Source organism: Amblyomma mixtum, chromosome 9 (assembly GCF_055824585.1).
Source record: "Amblyomma mixtum isolate Tamu chromosome 9, ASM5582458v1, whole genome shotgun sequence".
Taxonomy (NCBI): Eukaryota; Metazoa; Arthropoda; class Arachnida; order Ixodida; family Ixodidae; genus Amblyomma; species Amblyomma mixtum.
Window position 1 is genome coordinate 2,364,229 of NC_143020.1, and position 23,509 is coordinate 2,387,737.

Below are 23,509 nucleotides of genomic sequence, written 5' to 3' on the forward strand. Positions count from 1 at the left end.
TACAACTAGTAGTGAAACTATAATCGCTGCGCTGTGAGGATATACTTGGTTGCTGGTGATGTTAATGCAGACTGTAGAACTGCTGTTCCTGCACTGGCTACAACGGCATGCTTGGCACTCATGGTAAGTGTCCTGGTAAATCCAATTTGAATGGCGAAAGCCTGAGTGCTGCATTCTGCTACACGATTGTTCACTGCACATTTTGTTGGTACATTAATTAACTGCCAATTAATGACGCTTAAGCTTCGCCTTTAGGAGTGGAACGCGACAGCGTGTTGTAGCGCTGCCATGGAGTCGAAAGAACGCCACCACCTGTTCGGCGCGGTGCGTTGCCCTTCGAACGTAACGCTTTTTGAGGAAAGGAAATGGTCGGTAATTCTCTGTCATCTCGGTGTACACCTGAGCCGCACCGTACAGGAAGGGAGGAAGTGTGAGTGAAAGAAGAAAGAGAGGCCGTAATGAACGAAATGAAAATTGTATTTGAGGAAAGGAAATTACTCATTAACTGTCTCACATATCTCAGTAGACACTAGTCGAAAATTGTATTTGAGGAAAGTTGCGCAGTGACTGTCTCACATATTTCGGTGGACACCCCTCAAATTTCGCGCGCGGTGACGTCACGACAACTTGGGTCAACTGAAACGCGGACAAATACGCCTTGCTCGTCGGTGAATTGGTTTTTGAGGAAAGGAAATGTATCTGTCTCTCAAATCTCGGTGGACACTAAACATCGCCGTAACGGGAAAGGAGGAAGATGGGAGTGAACGAACACACCGTATTCACTAGACGCACCTTTGTTCATTCCAAACCATCGAGCTAGCATGGCGGAGTATACTTCCAGACGCGATAGCAGACGGTCGCAGAATCATGGGCTCCCACGGAGCGGCGATAGCGGCCGTTGGCGGCCGCGGAAACAGGTTCGCCAGCGACGCTGATAAGGACTACGAGATCGTTCTGCCTACCCTGCCCACCGCACGTGTTGTTTTAAACACGGTTTTTCTGCACGGTGACGTGCGTGTGCGACCCTACCGGGTCGAAGACTTCAGGGACGCCTTCGCAAACGTTGGTGCGCTCTCCGACATCGTGGCGTTGGGAGCGTACCAGATAAACCACATGTGGGCGGTGACCTTCAGCAGCGCTGACGCCGCAAAGAAACTGGCCGCCATGAAGGAGCTGGACGTCAAGGGACGCCGCTGCATCGTCTTCGACCCAGAAGACCACCAGGTGAAGCTGCACCTGCACTGGGTGCTACACGGCGTCGCCGACGAGGACATCCGGACAGCTTTCGCGGCGTTCGGCAACGTGACCGAGGTCACCCGGGAGCGTTGGCGCGTCGCCGGCATGAAGGAGGAGGGGTCCACCACGAGGACCGTGCTGCTAAAGATGAAGCCTGGCACGAAGGTGGACGACCTGCCCCACCAGGTTCGTATCGCTGGCGAGTTGGCTCTAGTGGTGGTGCCCGGTCGGCCGATACAGTGCCTGCGCTGAGGCGGCACGGGGCACGTGCGCCGTGATTGCAAGGTGCCCAGGTGCTCGAAGTGCCGACGCTATGGACACTCCGAGGCTGACTGCGTGCGCACCTACGCGTCGGCTACCAGGCGTGTAGCGGCGAGCGACTCCGCAGAGCTCATGGACGTCGTCGAAGCGGAGGAAGCAGCCAGCGGCATCGACGACACGGGCAAAACGGCGGGGTTTGAGCCTGCTGTTTCGAGCAGGAACACATACGCTGCTGGCGCACAGGAGAGCGGGTCGCCAACTACAGACCCATCTTCGACGCCTGTGGAGACGCCCGAAGTTGGAGCAAGCCCGCCAGCGCACGTGGACGCGGAAACAAAGGCGGCCAGTGATTACCACGACGAGAAGGTTCACGCCCGCATGAACACCGGCGTGACTACCCCTGCTAAGCGTCCGCACGCCGAGACCAAGACCGACGGGGAAAAGGCAGCAGAGCCCAGCGTCGAGGAACCGCCTGCAAAGACGCCGCAAGCACTACGGGCCAGTCGGCGGCCGCGGCCAAAGGTTCCGGCTGAGAAGTGTGGCGGCGACAAGGCGCCTCCTGACCAGGAGCACGTGCTCGCGCCGGATGACACCGGCGGCGAGGGCATCGTCTCGCGACATGCTAGGCATGGGAGGTAAGCACCAGGCTTTCGGTCTCTTCTTCCTAAGTTAAAATGGATTCTGCGACTCAGTTTAAAGTCGCCACCCTAAACGTCAGAGGCCTGGCAGGTAAAAAAAAAACAAAGCCAGCTGTACCGACTTGTAACGGAGCAAGATATTGATATACTGGCAGTGCAGGAGACTAAAGTCGACGGTGAGGAAGAGACCGGGAGCATGGTGCGACGTTTCACGTCAAGATATTTTGCTGTTGTTAGCCATGCGGTGGGCACATCGGCTGGTTTTATTCTGTTTGTTAAGAAGTTGCCGGGTACACGGTCATCATTCGTGCTTGTCGGGTCGGTACGTGTCGATAGATTTTTCGCTGTACAACACTGACTGGCGCATTGTTTGCCTGTACGCACCTAATGCGGTTGATGGCCGAGCCGCGTTTTTTGAAAGTGTCGAAGAACGGCTTCGCACGGACAGAGAGCTCATTGTTATGGGCGACTACAACTGTGTCCTTAGTGCGCGCGACAGGTCAAGCGTCCGAAGTTTCCGAGATAAGAGCACTCAAGTGTTGTTACGAATGATTGTTAACTGCAACCTCGAGGATGTGACCGAGTGTCTTGAAGGAGCGCGTGCTGTAAAGTACACACGATTGGAGGGCTCAAGCCACGCACGGCTAGACTGCATTTATGCATCCGCGGATACTGTACCTAAATGCAATAGTTATATAGTACTGCCGGTTTCTTTCTCTGACCACTCTTTGGTTCAATGCTGCATAGGAATCGTTAAGAAGGGGAATGGTTTTTCGTGGGAAATGTGGAAGTTAAACGACAAGCTACTTCAGGACGAATTTTATAACCGAGATGTAAGGGAAGAAATAGCAAAAATAGAACCAAGTAGCAACATGGGAATTTGGCAGCAGTGGCAGCTCACTAAAGAAACTTTAAAATTTAAAGCAATAGAAAGAGCCACCTGTATACGTCATGAGGAAAAAAAACAGGAAATGAAGCTAAAGGCACTGCTTCAGAAGATGATAAAACATGAATGCCGAGCGCCTGGTAAATGGATAGAAGACATAAGAAAAACAAAACAAAAGCTAGAGCTTATCGAAGAAGAACGTTATCGGGGAGCATTGGTGAGGGCAAGGGCAGAAGACATGGCTGCAGGGGAAGCGCCAACGAAACGAGCGCTTGGTTTAGAAAAGGCCCGTGCCGAAAGAAATCACATTAACGAAATAGAATGGGGAGGTGTTTTAAAAACGGACATCGACCACATCAAAGCAGCTTTCTTCGAGCATTACCAGGCGCTCTTCGCATAGATACATCCGGTAGATGCTATCACATTTAAGGAGGCGTTTCTAGCCGAGATGCCGCGTCTGGACGACGAAACTAAAGAAAGATTAGAGCAGGAGATAACTAAAGGGGAAGTTGCGCAAGCAATAGACAGTTTGAACCCAGGTAAGTCGCCTGGACCCGACGGGTTCAGCGCGGTATTCTACAAAGAATTTAAACTTGTAATTTCCCCGATCATGAAGGTTATCTTTAATGAAGCCTTTAAAATAAAAGCACTGCCTCCATCCTATGGTTCGTCCCGTACTGTGCTGATTCCCAAAACGGACGAAATAGACAAATTACGATTGGTAACAGCATACCGACCGATAGCACTCACGAACGTCGAGTACAAAATTTACATGAAGGTTCTGGCGCGAAGGTTGCAGACCGTGATTCATTACTTAGTTGGTCCGCATCAGACCTGCGGGATTAAAGGGCTGTCTATTTTTACAAATATTCACGTTGCGCGCAGTGTCTTAGAATGCTGTTCTAGAATGCTGTGAAGGTGGCAATTCTCCAGATCGATTTAGAAAAGGCATTTGACTGCGTCGCCCACGAACTTTTGTTTGCAGTATTGGGCCATGTTAATGTTGGTTCTGTTATTCGCGAGGGTGGGGCCCTGGCCTACCGGCACTGCACAACGAGATTGATCGTTAACAAGAGTCTGGGGGCCCCCATTAGCGTGCAGCGTTCGGTGCACCAGGGCTGTCCCCTCAGCCCCCTTTTATTTTGTATTTATGTGGAGACCCTTCGTTCAAAGATACTGAAAAACAGAAGAATAAACGGATTCAGTTTGCAAGCAGCTGAAGTTAAGCACTTATCGTACGCTGATGACATTGCAGTGTTTGCCGTGGACGAGGGAGGCATAAGCGAGGCAGTTAAATGTGTACGCGATTTCAGCCAAGCTACGGGAAGCGGGGTTAACTGGTCGAAGTGCCTCGGGCTGTGGCATGGCGGGTGGGCGTCTACGCCTGAACGGTTCGCCAGTGTGCCTTGGACGACGACACCAGATAACCACTTGCGCGTTCCGCTCGATGCGTACCGTGACAGCGAACATTATTGGACAGGGCAGGTCAAAGAGATACGGGAGAGAGCGGATAAGTGGAAAGGGACGACCTTGTCAAATTTCGCCAGAGCCACTGTTTGCAACCTGTTCTTCATCAGCAGGCTCTGGTACGTCATGCAGGTGTTGCACTGTTCACGGTTAGGCATTCAAAAGCTGCACAGAATTTTCGCCGTCTTCATCTGGTCGTCTGACTGGGAGCGCTGCAGCCGGAGCAACCTGTTCAGACGGGTACAGGAAGGTGGGCTGGGACTGGGCCATTTGTTTCTTCGGCAGCTGGTGAATCGTTTCTTGTTTTTTCGGGACACAAGAGACCCGTTTTTGCGCACCGTATGCCAAGTTAGGCTGCGGCGCCTGCTGCCGGAGTACGTAGTCGGAACTGCTGAGGTTTACAGTAGGGTCAGCGGTTTTTATCGGGAAATCGTTGCCAATGTAAGGTTTCTTTCCGCGCGGTTTTCGAATGAATTTCTGTCCACTGTGAAACGAAAGAAACTGTACCGTGCTTTGTGCGCTGTAGTTTTCCCCGTGCCCTTGTACAGGGCCTTGTACAGTGGAGGCCCAGGCAAAGATGTTTTAAAGAGAGTGAAAAAAATGCGAGAGCCGCATGGAACAAATACCTTCTTTTTTAAGCTGCACACCGGAACCGTACCGGTTAAAAAGTTTTTAGAGGGAAAGGAGTTCTTTTTACCCTGGGGATCTCACTACTTGATTTGCAGGAAGCCGGAAACAATAGACCATGTTTTTTTTTACTGTTGGGAAGGGGTTTATTTTTGGGATGTGTTGCAGCCAACCTTAAAGAAAAAAATTCCGCTAGACCCGTACGGCATTCGGTACTTATCTGTTGAATATGAGGATGGGGTGCCTTTCGACTTAATAATGCTGGCAGGCCTCCACTGTATATGGCGCTCCAGAATGGCAGGCTACCATTGTGACCGAGACGAAATACCTGCCAGGATTTACTTTCGCGAAAATATGGACATGTTTCTGGCCACTCAGAGGGGAGCTGCGGACCCTCCGGAGTACATCTCAAAACTAGAGCCGCTCTGTACATTGCCTGAATTTTAATTAGACGAAGCCAGATTCATGCTGGCTGACCACGAGTCGTATGTACATAGCGTTTGTTGTGTTTTGTTGATTGTTTGTTTTGGCCAATTTTCTTTGCAAAATCCTGGCAATAAAGAAAAAAAAAGCCGGCATGGCGGAGTGGTAGCGTGCTCGACTCGCACTCTGGAGACCGGGGTTCGATTGTCAAGCTCGGCAAATTTCTTACTGGGTTTTATTTATTTATCTGGTCTGACTAGAAAGGTTTGACTAATTGGTTAAGTAGGCAATTAATTAAACTCAGTCAAACTTACTTGGAGCATCACTAAACGATCCCTTTAATTGGTTACATGGTTAGTAGCCAAAGTACAATTGGCCCCGTTGAAATTCGCGCACTGTGACGTCACGACCGTTTCGACCAATTGAAAAGCGTAACATTTCTGTCGACAGCTCCTGCTTACAACGATGAGTCATTAAAGGCTTCCGCCTTAAAAGCGCGCTTCGATCGCGGAGGCCACGCCGTGGTGGCACCGCCGCGGCTTGCGACGGCGCGAGCCTGTCGCCCTTCTCTTCGGCGTGACGTCACAAAGCACCTGTTGCGCTCCTAGCGGAGAGCGCAGGCGTTAGGCGCCGGTGGTGGTGGCACCGCCGCGCCACGCCAAAGGCTGAAAGTGCAAGTAGTAAAGCTTTCGCTTCAAGAGATTTTATTTTACATGTAGACATGGAATGACTCATACGATGGCGATCTGCGAAAAGTGCCTCGCAAGACGGTTCAAAAGCGCGTCTCTTGCCCAAACCCGATCAACCGCGAAGAAGGTATCCAAAAGCGTCGGCTTTGTAATCAATCTGTGGTTCCAGTCGGGTTCGGTTATTATCTGGATAATGCGTAGCGCTGAGCTGAGCAGAGATGTAGATATATGTGCGATATTGAGGCGGCATATATCATGCGTTGTGTGGCAAGTTTGGTCGGCCACGAGTAGCCAGACATTGCACATCTCATGCTCGTGGTTCGTGTATGTGCGGAAGATGTACAACATCATGGCATATGCTACATACAATGGATGTCTGCCATGAAGTGACACATACTGGTAACGCTCAGTGGACGTTATATTTAGACATAGACATTTGGATCTATATGGTACGAGGTTTGTGGTTAACTGGGATGTTGAAGTTGGGCGGAAGCTGGGAAAACGCTAGAAGACGGGAAAGCTGGTGACCGCTGCTGCCGGCGGCGCGATGAAAATGCAGACCGCCGCCGCCTGCCTGCAGCATGGAGCCGACGGCCCAAGTGCGAGAAACTCATGCGCCGAGAGAGATGCGGGGTTTACCGTTTCCTTCGGCTGTTCGAATGAAACTGCTGTTTCATCTCACAAAACGATGAGTGCAAGAGCAAAACCTTCTCCCCCCGCAGCTTGTGGCGCTAGGGAGAGAGAAAAGAGAGCGAGGAGTCGATTTTTATTTCTTGTTGAAAACCATTGGTCCCGAAAACGTTATACCCAGTTACCTTTCTGGGACCAAAATGTATAATTCGTCTTTGTTGCTGCTTAAAACTCTCGAAAAAACGTGTCTAGACCTTTAATGGGAGCACTGTCTTTTTCCTTGTGTTTCTATGTCTTGCCTCTATGGTCCAGAAACGTTTGATAAATGCTGTACTGATGCTGGGACATTTCATCCTTTTGGGCGCCCATGGGGAGGTCCGTTGCTTGTTGGGCACGGTTACGAAACCATAGGTTGGCAACGTCTGTGAGGTTAAAGAGTATGTTGCTCAACTTTACAGAATCGTCCCCCCGATTGTAAACGGTGACCCGCTCGTATGAGGCCAGCCAGTCGTCGACGTCGTGGTCGTCTGTACCACTGAATGGAGAAGAGTCGCGCTGGTGTTGCACCCCGGAACAGACGGTGGCTCTGATGGGCGGCGATGGCTGAGTTGGAGCGTCTGGCATTGTGGGTGGGGCGAATAAAGTTCTGCTCCGAAGTTCCAGGTTGAGGACCGGGACGGAGATAGAGGCACCTCCACCAAGTGTAAAGGTGCTTCTTCAAAGCGCAGGTCGGTGGTCGTTGACTGAAGAGCGTCACTAACAGCACACTCCCAGGCATCACTCAGGATCCAGCACTGCACTTAGTCGACCTCTTTGTTCCACCGCAACGCGATCCTTGCATAGGAAAAGTTTAGACCCTCTTGAACCTACTTTAGCAGCCGCTAGCTTTCACAGAATGAACTTCTATGGCTATGCAACTGCTGCAGGGAGAGTGAATGCAGCAAGAAATAATGAATAAAAGTATAATTTGTCATCACCTATATTCCAAACAGAAAAGCTGCAACTCTAAATCAGTTTTACAGGCATTTTGTGATGCTTGAAGACCTGACACGTGTAAGGACCTCACTCTGGCAAAACCAGAAAAGAAAAGAAAAAAAACAGTGTGAGACTAAGGCGAGTAAATCTGGAAAACTTTGCGTTGCCTTGGGCAACAAGGTAAAGAGCACAGCATCTATAGGTAAACACAGGACAGGGTCAACAGGGAAGTAGGAAGTACAGGGTCAACAGGTTCAATCGAGCAGAGAGCTATACAGAAACATTGGGCAGGCAAATTTTCTCAAATGTTTTCACATCATAATAAAAGAATTTCCTCCCCAAAGATTATTCAAGGCCGGTACAATGATCATGAATCAAAGTCCACGCATGATGAATTACAGATGTGCAGAACAGCATTTGGTATCAGAAAACTAAACTAAAACATTCCCACGATACACCCCATACAGCCAAATGTCGCCTGCTCTTAAAAGAGCCTCAAAACGGAATGGCAAATGCCCAAATGCAAGCGAAATGCACACAGCAACAAACATAGTTTCGACATAGTCAGGAATGCTTCGCATATGACGAAGTGAGGTCAGTCACGTCTGACCAACCACAATTAATCATTGCCCACTCTTCAGCAAAACCATAAAAATGCCCATTAACCATTGAACAGCGACAAATAAGATATCATGAATTCGCCACACAATACTGTCAGAACAGATTTCGCAGAGCCCCAAGAGTTCATAAAGCGCCAATTAGTGAACAAAGCAAGAATGTAACCTGGTGCAATCACATTGAATGACATAAGCAAGCATTTGAAAATATCTGCGGCTATACAGCGAAAGAATCAATATTAAGATTGATACGTGAATCACACACGCACCAAAAGACAAATTATTTTAATGCTTGCGAAATTCACCCTGGATGTTCCTGCGTTAAGAGAAAAAAAATCTCTGCCTCTCCCGTAACCGAGAGTAGAGTAAGCATGAAATGTTTACGGGCCTAATGTCATCTCGGTGGACACCCGAACCGCACCGTACAGGAAGGGAGGAACGGCACCACCCGTTCAGCGCGATGCCTTGCCATTTGAACGCAAGGTTTTTTGAGGAAAGGAAATGGCGCAGTAATTCTCTGCCATCTCGGTGGACACCCGGACCACACCGTAATGGAAGGGAGGAACGCCACCACCCGTTCGGCGCGATGCCTTGCCCTTTGAACGCAGCGCTTCTCCCCCGGGCCCCTGTGCGCCTGCGCGGCTTTGCTTCGATGCGCGAAGCCCCTAAGAGATCACGTATGACAACGAAGTGTATCGTGGCATTTATGTGCTTTTTGCACGCGTTATTAGAAATCGGAAATTATAATTCCGTGCATTATCAAACGCACAGCGACTGATATCTTGATAAACATTGAGAAGGCACTGGCAGCAGTTATTTTTTGTGACTCCTTTGGAGACCAGCCAGTGCTTGCATGCCGGTCGCGTAGGAGGGCTTACAGAGTCTCGTTAAATCTCGCTAAGTCTCGTACGGTGCCCGGATGTTCTCGTTTCAGAGCCCGGATGACTGGAATTCAGTGCCCGGATGACAGGATTTCAGTGCCCGGATGATGGCTCTCGGTCTCGGCGTGACGTCACCACAATGCCGACAACGGGGGCTAAAAGCATTTCATGCTTAAAACGAAAGATTATCACATAAATGAGATAATCTAATCGCACACTTATCAGAGCAACCACAAAATATCTAGCTTAATTACATATTATTCTCTTTCGTGGAATCTCGCACATCCTTTCGCAATGATCGTCTCGTCAGTTCCAGAGATCCTGCTTCGATTTCTGAATGTAGGATGCAGTCAGGTTCACCACATTTTGCATCAAAAATAAAGGCGTCATTTTCTGCCGTTTGTATTTTTAACCGAGCATAGTGGTTTCGAACCAATGCCTCTCCTTTATTTGAGGTGAGCACCAGCTGCTTATTTTTTTACAATTCTCTTAGTCACAAATTTATTTGACAAATTGACATGCAACGTCCTACAGGCACCGGCACAGACTTTGTTCCGAAAATATACAAAATTAACTTAATGTTATAACTGCTCTGAAACATATGCCAATTTCATTCATTGTCTTGTGGAATGCAGGACGACCATTCAGTATCCTCCCATCCCCTATCCACCCCTTTTTCGTGAAGTGCCTTGCTTGTCTAAGATAGCTGGAAAGACCACTGGCCCTTGCACGACAGGCATAATCTTTTCTTGGTGCTTGGTTTTGGGTGACCAACTGTCATGATTCTAATAATTTTACTACTCACTGCACACCGCAAAAGTACATAGGCCACAAGCTGCGTTCGACTGCTGTACGTGGTCATGTGTTAAGTTGGTACCACGACAGAAATGGGAATCTAACCAAGAGCTGATTTTAAACTGGTCAACCATCGCACACAAATGGTTTCTGCTCAATGACTATCAAGTCAAAACGAACAAAGAGAACCCAGTGCCTTCTCAGCCTCAGTAACAACTTTTAAGAGACCACTATGCAGCTAACCGTTATTCCCTCCTTCCTTTTCTTTTCGGCAAGCCTGTTGTCATTTCTGTGGAAAGAATTATATTGTTTACGAAACGAGTTCACCAAATGAAATTTTTATTTTTAAGGTTATGCCCATTTTCCTCACTATTAAGATCCCTCTAATTGAAGCAATTACATCAAAACTATTTCCAATCCACTTTGTGATAGACACAATGCACTTAGATCATTGCACATGCAATTTTTCCAGGTTATAAGCATGAAGCAATGGAATCAAGAAAGGATGGCAGGCGTGGAACCTTGTACGCATTGGTTTTTCTGTAATGGCCTGCAAAATAACAGAGAGCAAAGGAGTGTCACTTTGGAATGAACAAAAACTCAAAAGGAATCAGAACATGTGCGCTTTTGTGTAGACGGCAATGCACAAAAAGCACATCTAACAATAATTTCTGTAGCATGTCTTCTCTAGACACAAAATGTGAAAGGATATGGATAGGAAAAAAGAAGAGCAACTTGCAATGTGCTGTTAACTGTGAGTGAAAAAATTTGAAACTGATGTTTTCCACCAGTTAAAATGCAATGTCAGTTGCGGTATCTTTAACAATGCTTGTCATTTCAGCCTAGCTGCTCGGGCTAGTTCTCTTGGCAGATCCAGGTAGATTCTCATGAACATAACTTTGCACATGCAAATAAGTGAAAGTAAGGTTCTGCCCGTGTTCGCAGCAGTACATTGCTTTCGGAGGTTGTTCCTCAGGCACATTTTACCTTGTCCTTGTAATATTGGTCGTCATGTCTGCAAATCGAAACAGAGCACAGTAAACTAAGCAGGAATCTCCAAAACCACAACAGCATTGTTGGTATGCTTTGTATATAGAGCACGTATCATACAGCAGACCCTAGCCTGTTTTAAAAGCATCTGCTTGTGTTTCTGGCTTCATGCACGTGCAATACAGTAGAGCTCACTTATAACTGCCACAGACACACCAAACACTAGCTTGGTATGAACAAGTGCGGTGCCATCGTCAAAGTATGTCTTGAGCAATGGCAATATGTTTCAGATACAACAAGCACCTTTGGCCGCATCACTCGGTTATAGCACACCAGGAGGTGCCATTAATCAACCTGAATATGAAGAGGTCGTGCTTCCAGTAAGCGCGGAGTCGAAGCGCGTCTCAGCCCCCGTGAGACCGCCCGGAAAGAGCATGTCGACCTTGCAAAGAAATAAAAATGCAACTTTGTAACCGTAAGCTGACGGCCTAGAAGGGCCTGTGCGCTCACCGAAAGGGCAGCATCCAAAGTCGAAAAAGAAGCGTGACAAAGAGAAATTGTTGAAAGCGAACCTGCTCCCCATGCCTACAGCCTCCGTGAGGGATGCTCCCGAAGGAAGATAGGCCTGCAATGGGACGTTGCAGGCAACTATTGCAAGCGGACACAGGATAATCGTTTCATCGAGAACTTTTGCCACTTAAGCGAGGCTTGTTTACACTCTTTTTTTCTAATTTTCTCTACCTTTCTCATGATGCGGATAGCAAATGTTTAGAAATAAAATTAAAAAAGAAACAAAGAGCAGTGATTTTAGAAGTTTGAACACCTTGCTGTTCATGTTGGTCACGTGATACGCTTCACCTGCCCAGTCCTCCGGTCCATTTTTTGTGCTGCTACCACACACAGGCAGCGTCAGAGGGCGGACAGTGCAGCTGATACATTCTGTGCCACGCGTGCTACGCTACTTTAGTCGCTGCATGGGCATACGGACTACAGATCAAACTCTTGAAAACACACGTGATCAGATGCATGGAGACCTGTGGCAACGCGTCATTGATGCATTGCTGGCCAGATGTTTCCTCGCAGGACAACATTCCGGCGGAATACAACATAGCGTAGCTCGTGTGCACTGACGAAACTGTTGAACGCAAATTAAAAGTATTCCCCTACCGCTAGTAATCCAATTAATGCGGTCAGTCCGTCACCACATGCCGTGGATGCTTGAACTGTGATCTGTTAATGCGATACCGTTAAGGAGCCAGTGTCGCAGAAAAACCAGCATTGTTATTGGTGTCGTAGGCCAAGAGCGAAAAAGCTACGAATATTCTCCACAGATGCAACGTAGGTGGCAGATGAGCCAACTGAGTCACATGACTTTGCGATGTTATCACAGCCTCTCGACCAGATTGTGATCAAACTGGCCGCCGTGGCAGTAGGAATTTAAGTAAATGCTTGCTCGTGAGAGATTACTGGTCATGGGAGGTTACACACACACACATATATGGTGGCAGAAAAGTATGAACAGATTAACAGCCATGGAGATGATATGAAGGTGTGAAATAAACTTTGAATACTGATACACCGGTGCTACTGGCTTTGTAGAAATTTGAAATGATATCTCAGAATTTCGTTTATGATGTGTGATCAGAGGCTTACCATGTTTTGTGCAAACGTATGTGGCTGCAGAGATTTCAGCGGATAGCTGGGGCTTCCAACATTAAGGTTTTCAAAACATGCCACTGCAAGGCTTGCAGGTTACAATGTGACCCTGTGCTTTTCCACAAAAACATTTTCACTATTTGGACTTTAGTCGCCATCGTGACGTATGAAAACACCGTACGTAGGTCAGGAAGATGTTCTCCATTGTCACTTTGGAGGTATTCCTAAACATAAAAATATGGTAGTACTGATGAATGACAACCAACCAGCCAAACCAAATTCAAAGTGTTTTGTTCTGGTTTTAAAGGGTTTAATGCCCCTAAAACGGCTCAGGCTTTGATGGACGCCGCCGAGGATAGTTCTGGATAATTTGGACCACCTGGAGTTCTTTAACATGCACTGACATTGCACAGTACACAGGACTCTAGCATTTCGCCGCCATAGAAATGCGACAGCCGCGGCCGGGATTGAACCCGTGTATTTCGGGTCAGCAGCTGAGCGCCATAACCACTGCGCCACTGTGTTCACTAATAGATTATTTTCAATCTGGGAAGTAACAGACGTGCACGACAAACCATAAGATTTGCTCAACTAAAAAAAGATTTCCTCTGCTGCGATTTCAAGCTGAATATCTAACTGCAATGCAAAGACAGCTACTGTCTTACTTTTATACAATCTTTTCACCTGATACTTCCAAGCACAAATGTTATGCCAACTAACTGACAAAAAAGCAGATATGAAATAAATACAATGATAGTTAGAATTAGAAGGGGCATAATGACAATTAAGGAAGGGAATTTGTAAACAAAGAGGAGATATTGCGCAACTTGCTAGGAACTCTTACAAAAGAACACATTGGCTAACGAGCCATCAGACTCCAACAAACATAATAATAAAAAAACTGCACAGCACATCACAGAAATTGGAGGAATACAGCGTAGGATACCAAAAAAAAGCCTTGAATGTTAAAAAAAAAAACAGACACGAATTCAAAGCTTACAAATAAGGAAGGGACAGTAGAAAAATAAAACTAGGTGCGGTGGCACTTGCCACAGGCTTGATACAATGGGGATGCCAACAGTTATTTATTTATCTAGAGGGGATATCTTGGTGTGTGGTACAAAGACATGTCCCTCAATACATTGTTTTACAGGACAGGAGCATCAAGCTGTGGGTCGACATGAGTTGGCAGCAGTTCCTCTGGCATGTTCTTCCCCTGGCTACTGGTGCTCCTCCAATGCCTGCAAAACGAGAGAACACACACACACACACACACACGCACACACACACACACACACACACACACGCGCACGCACACGCACACGCACACGCACACGCGCACACACACACACACACACACGCACGCACGCACGCACGCACACACACACACACACACACACACACACACAAACGAGAAACGACACCAGCATTGCTCTACAATGCAGGCAGTGCTGTATTTTAAATCAGACCATTTAGTGCAATGCTAGGGTAACATGCACTTTTCATTCTTGGGTGGCGGCGATTAGGACCCGAAAAAAGGTTTTTATACTTGCATGCCATACCAGCATTCAGAAGGGTAGAAAATTGGGCGAGTCGGTAACTTTGATTCTTGGTATGTGAGGTAGCGCAAAACGGGACAAGGGGCAGAGAAAGGCGCACATAACACAGGCGCTATGTTGTGCTGTGTTCGTCTTTCTCTGTCCCTTTCCCGTTTTGCACTCACTACCTCATATACCATGAACCATACCAGCATGCAGAGGGTGACCACCTGTATATACAAAAAAAAGCCTGGTGAGATGCAGAAACTTGTGGCTGTTTGCACCAGTTTTTGGCGTAAACTGCTGGCTACAGGAACCGCGTTTTTGGATATGGTCTGGCAGCTTGCACAAGTCACCACAGTGCACCGTGAACGCTATTCATAAATACCACCGAATAAACTAATCGTAGCAATTTCCACGTGATTACGGACAGAGGAGAACGCATACATCGATCGCCGCAAACTTTCTGTGTTTGCTAAAGCCCGCTACAAGAGAAATAAGGCGTGGAACGCTCACTGGCGACCGAGTGAGTGACACGGACACGTAATGAATTTGGACAGGTTAACGTCAGTTACAATCCTGTAACCTGTTGCGTTTACTTGCCTGCAGATGCAAGTGTTGAAATAGCAGGTTTAAAGGAATAACTCCGGCAGGTTTCTCTGAAGAAAGTTTGTCCGGTATTGCGGTTATACATTTCTGCGGCTTTAATGTTACGTAAGGCGTTAACAAGGAATCCTGAATCTTTCGTGACTGCGCGGTGTCATTTTGGGACACGCCCGCAAAGACGGACCATGTCTTCACACGCGCACGCTGCAAAAGTGCCGTTCACCGGGTTGCACGAGGTAATCCTTGTTCTGTAGGCACATAGATTTCCTTCTGCAAAGCTGCTGCTTCTCACAGACTGACAACACACAAACACGAAAATGTAAAGCATTGACGAACTTGAACAACTGGCAAAACACGAAAAGTACGAAAAGTGTGCGATTGTTGATGCCACCTGCGATGCAGCTATCGCCATCATACATCTTACTGCATGGTTGGCGTGGGCACATTTTGTATACGATTGAACATTTGAGGACCATGTAGACAACCTAAATTAACTATATCTTATGGCGCTGCAAAGTTTCATTCGTTCACAAGGTATAGTTGATTGAAAACTGGTCGTCCATGATGACAGTTGTGACCTTCTAGCGCAAGCGAAGAAAAACCGAAACTACACTGTTTCGATGGAGGCGGAACGCAAGGCGCCTGTTGTTGTTGTTGCGATTGAGCGGACTACTAGGAGATACTCAGTTTCAGTCGGGCCGTAGTTTTTCTTTTAGTGGGCTCCGTCACGTAAGCAAAACGATGAGTCCGGGCGGAGGCTGAGCAGTTCCTTCGAGGTACTCAATGAGAGACAACAGTCGGCAGTCGACCGTCTGCTGTTGGGCAGCGTGGATGTGTTGACAGCGCCGAAGAAAGCAGATTTGTCTTCGGACTCATTCGGTGGGCACGGAAGAGGACTCGGAAGAGATACTCAGCACCCTATGATTCTGACCTGAATTACCCACGATTGTGACGACGAACTCCTTGAACGGAAGGCTCCAGCAAGCAACCCGCGCTGATGGATCTGCCAACACAAGGAGTGATCATAGCTCACGACTCGAAACGGGCGGCCGTACAGGTACGAACGAAATTTCGTGACTGCCCACACAATAGTCGGACACTCCTTTTCCGTGGTGCAATATTTCTCTTCGGAACGGGACAATGTGGGACTTGCATATCCGATCACGCGTTCTACATAGTCTTGCCCCTACACAATCAGCGCACCGAGGCCAACATTGCTGGCCTACGTGTGCAGTTTAGTGTCGGCCTCCTTGTCGAAATATCCAAGGATAGGCGTAGATTGGAGGCGGGCCTGAAATTCTGTGAAGGCTTTTTCCTGAGCCGGGCCCCAGAAGAAGGGTTTCGGCGTCTTTTGTCAGGCTAGCTGGCGGCTCTGCGATCTTGGAAAAGTTTTGAACGAACCTCCGATAATAAGCGCAGAGCCCCAGAAAACGACTCAAGCTTCGTTTATCTATTGGCTGAGGGAATTCATCAAACGGTGGCCGTCTTTGCTAGGTTGGGGATAACGCCTTGAACGCTCACGATCTGGCCAAGACACTTGAGCTCCCTAAATGCGAATTGGCACTTTCTAGGCATGAGAGACCGAACTGAGAAAAGAATGGCCTGGAACACAGCGCGCAAACGCTTCAGGTGCTCCACGAACGTGTCGGAGAAAATCACATCGTCGAGATACACAAGGCAAGACTGCCACTACAGGTCAGATGGCACAGTGTCTATCATGCATTGAAACGTTCCAGGGGCTGAAGACAAGCCCAAAGGAAGCACCTTAAACTCATACAATCCATTACTAGTAACGAAGGCAGTCTTTTCTTGGTTACATTCGTCGAACTCGATTTGCTCATAAGCGCTACGCAAGTCGAATGCCGAAATATAGGTGGCGTGGCGTAGGCGGTCTAAAGAGTCATCAGTGCGCGGCACCGGAAAGACATCCTTTTTGGTGACGTTGTTGATACGTCTGTAATCGACGCAGAATTATAAGCTGCCGTCTTTCTTTGCGAAGAGAACAAGAGGTGATGCCCAGGGGCTCGTCGATGGTTGTATGGCGCTGTCGTCGAGGATTTCGGCAACTTGGCGGCGGATGGCATCAAGTTCTTTTCACGAAGCAGCTAAGGAGGCTGACAGAGCGGTCTTTGGTCACTAACGACGATAATGTGATGCTGTGTGGTATGCGTCCGGCGAACCTAGGAGGCTGACGCAAAACAGTCGCGGAAAGAGTCCATAAGGCTGTCCTCGCGGCGTTTCTCATTTGCCAGAAGGTACGGGATCATGTCGGGCTTCATGGCTGTTGCCGTGCCCTGTTCCACGGTTCCGGGATTCGTTGTGGTGGGTAAGGCACCTTGGCCGGCATGCACGCCAAGTTCTTCAAAATGAGCAATCACCCATTTTAATGCGAAGCATATTACTAGAGCTACACTACAGCCCGTCGAGCGCGGCGGTGGAGCTACCATTGACCTTTAGCGTGACCACGTGACACCGCGTGACAACATGACGTCACAGCAGACGAGAGATGAGCTGCCGGCTCGTGCGGTCGGCCGCGGCGGTGGAGGCTCCACATCAGAGGCGCTGCCTGCTGCTGCTGGGGGTACATCAATACAGTCTATAAGGAATGGTGGCGGTGGTGTAATAACTAAGGGTGTTTCCAATGTACTTTCCATGGGTGCCAAGAATGCTGTTGTAGCCGGTGCTGGGGCAGCGGTTGTACACTCTGCATTGAATTCACCGATGATCCCGTATATAGCTGCCACGGCAATCCTTGCTACACTTCTAGTGGTTGTATTAAAATGACCAAGTATTCAACCAATGAAAGCCGTGTATTACCAAGCCTAGCCATCAATATGCTTCGCATCTGACTAGGCTTAACCTTAGCTAAGCCTCAGCCATTTTTTCGTTAAATGTTGGGGTTCGCAACTAAAGTTGCTCACTAAAAGCTCTGTACGCAATGAACAAGGTCGACAAGGGTGCGAGCAACGCCAGCTTGCAGACACAATAGCAGCGACATCGGCAACGTCAATGAATTTCTCCCGAACCGAACAGTTAGGCTCAATGTCGGAGAACTAAATTCGAAATGAACGCGACTGGGAAGTAGAGCCAAACCGCAAGGGCGAGTGGGGTACTCTCCCCATTGCTCTTCAGCATTGCCCTAGTGGGACTATCGACTAGGCTGGACAGCATACGGGGTGCCAAGCACGCGCTGTATGCTGACGAAATTACGATTTGGACCTCCGGAGGGTCAACTGGGAGCATGACGGAAGGACCAGAATGTCCTGCCTTTACCGTGCAACGATACGCTTATGGCTATGGACTCCAATGCGCACCGAACAAATCGGAATTACTAATGTTTAGGAAGAAAGGAAACTCTGACCGTGTAGTAGTATTTTTAGAGGGGGAGCGCAAGTTAAAGAGAGGCCACTTGCGAAAATTTTAGGTCTGTTAATAGACGCCAAGGACAACAACCTGGAATTGATAAGGCGATTGCTGGCAACCGAGAATAATTAGTAGGGCATCAAACCATAAGCATGGACTCAAAAAAAGGAGCCAAAATGTTAATGAACGCTTTTATTGTCAGCAGGATCGCTTACAGAGCCCCTTATCAGAAATGAAACAAAAGTGAAAAGAGGATGGACGTCATAATACGCAAAGTATATAAAAGAGCACTTGGTATCCCGGTCAACGCAGGAACAGAAAGATTACTACAACTGGGCATTCACAATATTGTAGGTGAAATTTCTGAAGCGCATTCGATATCGCACAGTATACGGCTATCAGCAAACAGAGCAGGAAGGGAGGTACTCGATAGGCTAGGGCTGCCATGCATTCGGTCTACGGAGGACAAAGAGGACTTGGGAGATTAGCTCAGAAGCAAGATCGAGCTGCAGCCCATTTCGAGAAATATGCACACCGAATATGACAAGAAAAGAAGAAACGCTAGGGCGAACTCCATGAGGAGAAAATGGGGTGCGATGGAAGAGCCAATTTACGTGGACGCACCGGGTCATCAGTTCCTCCCTGTTCTCATAAGTAATGCGCTGCGGAATGTGGCTCACAGAGCTGAACGAAAAACAGCGTCGACTATCACTCATCCTGCAGCACTTCGGGACATAGCAGGGCGATAAGCCACACTCAAGTCGAGGTACACTTGCAGGGAAGGCAATGCGGCAGGCAGAAAAAAAAAGGACTCTAAAGCAATACTTTTATTTGCATAACTTGTTCTGTTCAGAGATCTTGGCACCAGCCATAGAGGCAAGTGCTATAATAAATGGTCAGCTTTTCTCGAAGGTGTCGAAGAACATACTGTACAGTCGCGGGTAAAAAGATTAGCTCACATGACGGAACACAAGAGCGCCGGAATGAAAACGCGTGGCGCTGCGGGTGGCGAAGAGGCTGATAACGAGAGTGCCGGGCCGTTCCCATTCTACAGTATTAGGGGGGTTCAGCGGACTGCCACGGGCAGCAAAATTACTGGATAAAAGCAGCGCTATCATCTATTGTTCCCGCGAGTTCCTTTTGACCAACCATCGCGGACATACAGTAATAAAAAGTAATAAAACAGTAATAAAAAGAATCCATCTTTGCTCATTTTAACCGAGCCAAAATAAATGCTGCAAGCACAGTCACGTAGGGTCGGCACTTGGACGCTCGGGCGGTGCACGCTTGATAAAGCTTACATCCTGCCGTCCCCCCCCCCCTCCATCTTAGGCTGCAAACATGGAAACGGCCCGTTAGGTAGGTCTGCGTACCGCAGCGCCGCGTGGTGGGATATACGAATTCTAATCCCCAGTGATCTGAGATAATATTTTTTGCTCGCGACTGTACAACAAATATCCATCCCTGCTGTCTGCTGGTATATTCCAAAATTCAGTGGTGTGACGTTTTAAACGTTAGCTTGAGATTATTTGAGGAGGTTAAAAATTTACGGATGATTTACCCATGTGTTGCGGCGAAAAATAAAACAAGACATTAGAGCACCGGTGATGCATAAAGCTAGACTAAACAAAAAAATTTGGAAAAGCCAGTACATGACTTACACAATGTGAATGGTCCCAGGTTCTCTACATTCCATGCCGCTGCTTTACACAAAGAAGGATGGGTAAGATATTCTGTAATTGCGCTCGCACGTATGTAACCGTACCACTTCCTAGGCAGACTGCGTTTCTCACTAAGAATTGTTAGGTTTGTTTGATTGAGAAGCCTTGTATGGAATTTGAAATTTCATCATCATCGTAGGCATCTATTTTTCTTAATGGCCCTTAGGTTGGGGCATTACTTAAAGGGGGGGGGCAAGGAAGATCCATAACATTAGAATAGTTGTTCACAGGCAAGCATTGTAAGCGTCATCGACGCTAATAAACGAGCATACTAATATCATGGTACGAACAGCAACGAGTGCTGCACGACCTGAGGCAACAAATCCAATTATCCTTCACTCTATTAGCTCCACTTCTTCGGATATGACGCCGGAAGTCCGTATAAGTTTCTTGAGAAACAGGCTAGATAAATATAGCGGGTATTTATCAAGGACAAGGCAGATTGTGGGCCACGTGCTGCATGTAAGATGACATATTGCTCAAACCTTGAAAGCCCTTTGCGCGCCATGACTCTAAGTTTTCTGGGAAATCAGATAGTCTTTTGTATAATAAGCAATCACTTCGACGTTATGTAACCGTGCTTTTTGCGCCGCTCTTTAAGGATTTACAGCCTATCGTGCATCACGCAACTTCTGCTTCGCGTCATTGCCTACTAGCGTTTTATGACGAAGCTGGGGACAGATATCATCTGCATCAAGAAACCATTTTGCAATTAGTCTTGGCTCGACATTTAATTTTTTGTCAATTTGCTGCGGGCCGTTCTAAGTATATTAGCATGCTTCCGTTATATAATAGCGCCTTTGGAGTCTTGGCGCTCACTCTTGCGAGCCACCTTTAAAGTAAATGCACCACAAAATGCTTTCTATATCTATGTGCATCATTATCTTACAGGAAGCTGGCGGTGTGGCGGCTTTCCCATTCTACGAAGATAATCCTCGCCATTTCAGAGTGCAATTCGCCCAAGACGTGAGTTAAGCGCTGTTCTCAATAGATTGGTTACAAAGTCTTCCACAGTGCGCACCGCTATTTGCTCGACTAGAAATCTCGTCACAGCACCAGTACGAATCGGGCCACAGCCGTTTTCCCAGTGTAGGTTACCTGAAGCTCTTTGCATTAAATACTCCCGTACATCCGCTACAAATTGGAGATAGCATAGTAAAATTTGTAAATAAATATAAGTACCTTGGCATAATCATGCCAAAGGACATGATGGAAATGGTACAAGCATGAAAATGGGACAAGCATATAGGATACGTAACATCGAAAGCATTTTCCGCGCTTTGCTCATTAAGGCACTCCATCAATTTAGCCTCACCCGATGAAAATTGCTTGCTTATACATCCCTCGTGCGACCAGTCTTAGAATACAGCATAATATGCTGGTTTCCACACACAAATAATTTAATTACCAAATTAGAAAAGATACAACGCAAGGCAATTAGATTCGTCTATAACAAGTATCGCCGCCACGAGTCACCATGCGAAATTCGTACCCAGGCTGGTCTCAGCACTATTAGTAATCGCGCCAAGCATTGACTCCGCAAATATATTTATCTTCTCTTGTCTGGAGCCTTTAAAATCCACAGTGAGAGTTAAATCTCCCGCTCAGCTCACCGCAGCACTAGAACACAAGACTCCAAGCATTTAATCAAATACCGGGCACACAGCAACACTTTATGTATTCGTTTTTCCCCCAAGCAGTCCGCGAATGGAATGCCTTACATGATGACGTGGTCAAGCGCCCGTCCCTGGAAAGTTTTCTTTCCCAGCTATCAACTGTGCCCTGACTGCAGAATGTTCTCGATTTGTTACTTTTGCCCTCCTGCAACTTTTTTCGGACTTATGATCTCTGTCTGTAGTTTTGTTTCCTCTGTTCCACTGTGCCAACTAGAACTGTATAACAATCAATGAAGTGTACTTTGTCTTACTGTCGTTTTCTCCCCTTGTATAATATGCCCCAATCCTGCAAAAGCATCGGCATGAGGCTAGCAGTAAGTACTAAATAAATAAAATAAAATAAATACTGCTTTACCAAGCGTACAGGAACCTACATGAAGTAGAAAAAACAAAATGATCTTGAAAACAACTAGTCTCCTCAAAAACATACAACAGGAAAAGTGAAATGAACATTGATATGATTCGTCTCGAAACTTTTCACAAGATTGGAAAAAAAAAACAGATGAGCTTTAGTGACTTACTTTGCCGCGTTCTTATTCCTGAACAGCAAGCGCACCAGATATTCTTATACACCACTACTTTGGGTAGTTTACACTCTACTCCACTGGATTCACAACTTCACATCCCAAAAAATCGTAGAGATGGAGTGTAGCTGGGGATCCGGAACCTTAAACACGGTCTCTCTTTTAGGCTGCGGTACTAGGATCACAAGACTAAATTCTTTTATTGTACAATTCTTGCTTTAAAAATGCAGAAGTTATGAGAATACACATGCAACATGCGCTTTATTAATTTTTCATCCTTATATATACTGAAGATGCATGTGTTAGTTAAGTGCCTATTGTGCGCATTGTGTTTGGGTTCTATTCACCCGTAATCTTCCATTTGGACAGTTTAAACTTTCGAAAGAATTTTTAAGGCGTTTCGAGCGTCGTTTGGAACCGAAATGATCTTGCTTTCCCAAAAATCACGTTCTCCTCCAACTACTCCAGGTAATAATCGCCTGAAATAATTCTGCAACGGGCTGCAACGTACTGTGTAAATAATGCTTAACACGATTAGTTGTTCCCATGTCTCCTTAGACCCTTTACTCAAGCCATGCTAATTGTTGGCGAGTAGTCGCATTCTGTACCTGTCCTCGCTTCGGCGAGCGCGGCTTCGGCCGCTTATCTGTTTTTTCAGCAGCGTCCGTTCCGCCGGACGCAGTTGTTGCTGCGACGAGCGTCTTTTCTTTCCTTTTTCTCTTTCCTGTGATCTTTTAACTCTTCTCTGTCTGCACGTGGTAGCTCGAGCCAGTACGCAGGCCCGTGCAATTTCCTTTTCATCCTTGTCTCACTCACAACAACAACAACAGCGCGTAGCGCCTGAAGGCACTTTCTGAAAACAATGTCTCCTGCTTCTCCATAACTTCCAAACTGTCCTTCAACTGCCCGTATTTGGACTATCTACCTACTGCCCAGTTCCTGCCTGTGGCATTGAGCCTAAGCATCAAAGCTGGATACTGATTATTTAACAGGAAGTTGCTAATTGAATTTTCTTATTAGGGAACACCTGTTGCTCTAAACAGATGGAAAAACGTTTTATGTAGTCAATTTACAAGCACAAGTGGCAGACCGCAAGAAGAGTGTCGTATTTACTTCGGAACACGTTACGGTCCTAGCGTAGACGAATTCCGCCCGTCTACTCCGCTCAAAACAAAGAAAACTGCACCGACGTCAATGAAGTAGGGGTCCAATGAATTGGGGAGATGGTTTTGGTTTTGGTTTTTGAGGAAAGGGAATGGCGCAGTATCGGTATCAGCCGCCGCGGTGGCTCAGTGGTTATGGTGCTCGGC

General features: G+C 47.3%; 1 protein-coding gene across 1 annotated transcript; it reads left to right on the forward strand.

Moving 5' to 3' along the window:
• Positions 1 to 1,520: 1,520 nt before the first annotated feature.
• Positions 1,521 to 20,969, forward strand: LOC149328069 (uncharacterized). Its single transcript, XM_089561390.1, has 2 exons — positions 1,521 to 2,132; positions 20,891 to 20,969. Exons 1-2 carry the CDS (start codon positions 1,630 to 1,632, stop codon positions 20,967 to 20,969), a joined length of 582 nt encoding a protein of 193 aa, XP_089417516.1. The 5' UTR covers positions 1,521 to 1,629.
• The last annotated feature ends 2,540 nt before the right edge of the window (positions 20,970 to 23,509 follow it).